Source organism: Octodon degus, unplaced genomic scaffold (genome assembly GCF_000260255.1).
Source record: "Octodon degus isolate 3935 unplaced genomic scaffold, OctDeg1.0 scaffold00146, whole genome shotgun sequence".
Classification (NCBI taxonomy): domain Eukaryota; kingdom Metazoa; phylum Chordata; class Mammalia; order Rodentia; family Octodontidae; genus Octodon; species Octodon degus.
In genome coordinates, this window is record NW_004524722.1 from 4042968 (window position 1) to 4047523 (window position 4556).

Genomic DNA, 4556 nt, shown 5'->3' on the forward strand with positions numbered 1-4556 from the left:
CTCTTCCTCCTCTTCTTCCTCCTCCTCCTCACTGTGCAGTTCAGACTGCTCTTGAATTCACTTTGTAGCATAGGCTGGTCTCAAATTTGCAGTGGTTGTCCTGCCTCAGCCTCCTAAGTGCTGGGATTACAGGCATGCACTGCCACACTCAACTTTCCAAGAATTCTTAATAATTATGCTAGGTTTAATTAAGGCCATATTATAGAATAGTATGTACTTCCTGCTTTACATGGTATAAATAGACATTAGGCATTATGACAAAGAACTATAAGAAGTTTCTTATCATTTCCCTTCTTCATCTTTTTCTGTGCCCAGGCTTATTATCAGATCACACTAAAATAAATGTCTAGCTCTGAGGCTTCTGTAGTATATTTTCTCCAACTCCAAGTAGAAGCCAGTAACTTTCATTTGACATTAAAATTGTTTTCATAGAAATCTTCCATTTCCTCAATATTTACACTCAACTTTGGCACTGGACTTGAGACATTAATAAGACAGGAAGATCACCTCTTACTCTCAAATGATAGAGAAATAATAGAATATGATTCAACCAATCCCAGCATTGTGCATAGATTGGAGAAATAGAAATTTGCAGTAGTTAGGGGTTTAAGTTAAACTCTAGAAAAGAACTTATGCTATCCCAAGTTTCTCCCTTTCTCTTTCTCTTTCTTTTCTTTTCTTTCTTTCATAATATGAGGTTTGTATTTTAGTTCTGATTTCTTAGCTTTTATGCTCTGCAATACCAAAGTGACTTAATATTTAACTCAACATTAGCCACTTGAGAGTTTTAGGTATTGTTATGGTTTATAGGCTGAGGAAGTAAAATGATAATATGAGAAGTTAACAAAAATGAGAATAATAATTATTCTAGACCACTAGATTTCAGAGTGACTTCTTCATTCTACCTTTTATACATTATCACAAAATTTCTGTCAGTTTCAGACCTGAAATAGTCTTTTTATTATGAAGATTTATGATCAGTAAGCAATATGATAAGAAGGTCCAAATATAACAAAGTATAGCAATAAGATTTCTCCAAAAGCAGCTGGAGTAATGTCAAGGTTTATGGCCACCACAGGACCATCCCTTGTGTCCATCCCTGTGACTCACCTGTTTTCATGTCAGGCCTATGTTTTCTTCTTCCTTTTGGCAGTTCATTATTTTAGCATAGCTTTTGCCTGTTACATATTCCATTTCAGAGTTTCTGAGATGGACTCTTCTGGTATCCTTTGTTTTTTCTCCTTGCTCCCAGTTAACAGTATTATTATTATTTCTTTCTTTATTTTATTTTTTGTATTTTAGGGAAGGTGGTGTTCATAGTCTCACTACTAGATCAGACTTGTAGTGATCCACATGTTTACAGCCTCCCAAGAGCTGGGATTACAGCTGTGCACCACCACACCCAGTCTCAGTTGCTGTCTCAGTGTGCCCCAAAGGTGGGGCCTGCAAGGCAGGTCAAACAGTATTATTAGGGAAATGTGGTATTTAGTGGGAAAATGACCTTGTCCAAGGTCTTTAACTCCTACAGGCACTAAGTTTTCATTCCATATTCCTTTTAATGATTTCTGATGTTCATCTTGTTCCATGCACAACAAATGATATCTTCTAAGCAAGCTGAAAGAACTGGGAAATTTACCAACACAGTGAAAATTTAGAACATGTCAACGAATAGAATTTGCAGACCATCCTTAAGAAAGTGTTGCAGTAGAATTGTATACGTTGGAGAAGTTGTGCTTTGTAGCACTCCTCATACAAAAACTAGAACAATTATGTCAAAAAGGATAAAAATAATCTGATTTCTTGTTGTCTTGTTTTAAATTTTATGAGGTTAAATCAGTAAGAAAAGAGACTTGTGGTGCAAGAACTTATTTCTTGTCTTCCTGTCCACCTTCAGAACTTAACTGTGCTACATTACTTTTAGGATCATCTTTAGGCCCTTATCCAGGCAGCTCAGGTATGACCCTGGAATTTTTCCTAGGGCTTTTTCCTGTCACCATTAGATATTTATATGTTGCATAGATGTAGGACAGTCACCTCGGTGTGCCCCTGCCTTAAGAATATGGAGTAATTTCTCTCGGATCTGCTTGGTGCGAACAGCATAGACAACTGGGTTAAGAATGGGTGGAATGAGGAGGTAAAAATTGGCCAAAAGAATATGGATGTGAGGAGGCACCTGGTGGCCAAAGCGATGGGTAAGAGATGAAACAGCAATAGGAATATAGAAGACAAGGATGGCACAGATGTGAGAAGCACATGTACCTAAGGTTTTCAACCTGGCATCTTGTGTAGTCAAACCCAGTACAGCCCTGAAAATCATCACATATGAAGCAGTGATGGCTAGTGAATCTAGGATTAAAACCAGGAAGCCAATTCCCATGCCATATAAGTTATTGACCTTCGTGTCACCACATGCCAAGGTGACTACAGCCATGTGCTCACAATAGGAGTGGGCGATAACTTGGGTCCGGTAAAGGGGCAGCCTTAGGCGAATCAGCAGGGGCAGAGGTCCTATATAGAGTACCCCCCTGAGAAGGGCAGCTAGCCCCAAATGACCCACCACTGCATGGGTGAGCACAGAGGTGTGGTGTAATGGATCACAGATCGCCACATAGCGATCAAAAGCCATGACAAGGAAGATGCCTGACTCAACAGTAGCAAAGCAGTGGATGAAGAACATCTGAGCCAAGCAGGCATCCAGGCTAATGCTTTGGGCACCAAACCAAAAGATTGCTAGCAGTTTGGGCATAGTAGAAGTTGACAGGACCAAGTCAATGACAGCCAACATGCACAGAAAGAAGTACATGGGCTGGTGCAAGCTGTGCTCCATCTTTACCACTGCAAGGATGGTGACATTCCCCACCAGAGCCACCAGATACATGGAGCCAAAGGGGATGGAGAGCCACATGTGCAGGGACTCCAGCCCTGGGATACCTGTGAGCCGGAAAGAGCTGGGTACAGAGCAGGCATTGTTAGCAATAAACATTTCCGGGAGTACGGAGTATCCAGAAGTCAGGAGCTCTTCATTTTTAGGTCTTTACTCTTGCAAGAGATAATAGCTCTGATATGGTGGACTAGATCCTTATTTTCATTCCAGGAATTGGTGTTACCTATGATGAAGAAGAGTTCTAAATACCGACTTGCACAGTTGTTATGAATTGTACGCTGACTCTCTATTATGTTAACTACTGTTAAATGTAGAAATAAGCATGTTCATGATTTCTACTGCTAAATTGCCCCACTATACAGTAGAAATCCTGCAATCCTTTGATCTAGTAATTTTTTTTGTCAACTTTTTCCTAAAGGTAATGGACAGTACAGAGAAGGTCTGTGTAATCTTCAGATGTAAAAATGTTCAATGTGTTTATCCAATGGCTGCATATGCTTTTCTTATTATTGATCAGTTGAACTTTAATGTTAAGATATACACCACTGATAAGCTACTTACAATTTTTAATTTTTTTTTTAAATTTAACTTTTAAGGGTCAGTTTTACTATAAAATATGGTAGTGCAGTTGCATTAAACAATTAAAAAATTTTTATATTAATGAAAAATTAGAGCTGTGTTAAAAGGCATTGTTTAAGTTCTAGTATATTGATGTGGGAGAGCTTCAACTCCGCCACCTGCCAGACTCCTTTGGACCCAGTGTGTGAGTGAGACTGTTTGCCCTGCTCTCCAGACCCCTCCAGACCCAGCCCAGGCCTGATGTTTGTGTGGGAGAGCTTCTGCTCCACAAAAATACCTGTTTCATGTTATGTCTAAGGCATTTGCTATTCAGACAAACACTGATGTTAAGCTTAACAGCCTATATTTTAGGGTAAAGATATCATTAAACTTCTATTCTGGAGGGTTAACAACTTAAGTTTGCAGACCAAAAACTAGAGAAAAAGAAGGGCTACAAGGATAGCCAAAATTTTGGCCCTAGCCCTTCAAGGTCAGTGAGGACTCAGGACACAAGAGAACCTGTACTGTAACATCCTATAACTCAATTGTGTCCCAAATTTTCTGATCAAGGAAATTATGGGGCCACAGAGGAAAGTGATCGATGATGTAGAGTGTGCCTAAGGAGAGTCCCATGGAGAGAAAACATTCTCTCAGGCTTTCACAGAAAGCAAATTGGTCAAGCAATGGCCATGACTCATCCACATGGCTGACACTGACAAAGGATCTACAAACTGGGGTACAGGGTTTCAGCCTAAATCCTGAGGGGATTTAAGTGACCTTATCAGATACAAAAGTTACATTTCTTGTTATATAGGTCTTGTTTTATCTTGATCTTAACCATCCAGCAGAAAAGTATAAACATGAGGTATAAAAAGTAAAGCCATATTAATATGCTGAGCTTAAAGGCTCAAATCAACAACTTCTGACATTGCCAGTCCTACAGATAACCCACTACTATTATATACTACTGGACTATATTGGATTACTTTGTTGAATTCATATACCCACAATATACGATTGGCAATGGAATACCCATCTCTGACTAAAGTAAACAAAAAAGGGGGATATAAATGAAGGACCATCTTGTAGTGAAAAAAATATATATCTATATATA

At 39.1% G+C, this 4556-nt stretch overlaps 1 protein-coding gene across 1 annotated transcript; it reads right to left on the reverse strand.

Annotated features, from left to right (window-relative positions):
* Positions 1–1996: 1996 nt before the first annotated feature.
* On the reverse strand, positions 1997–2987 carry LOC101581218 (olfactory receptor 52M1-like). The gene has a single exon (XM_004642075.3). It carries the CDS (start codon positions 2981–2983, stop codon positions 1997–1999), a length of 987 nt encoding a protein of 328 aa, XP_004642132.1. The 5' UTR covers positions 2984–2987.
* Between the last annotated feature and the right edge of the window lie 1569 nt (positions 2988–4556).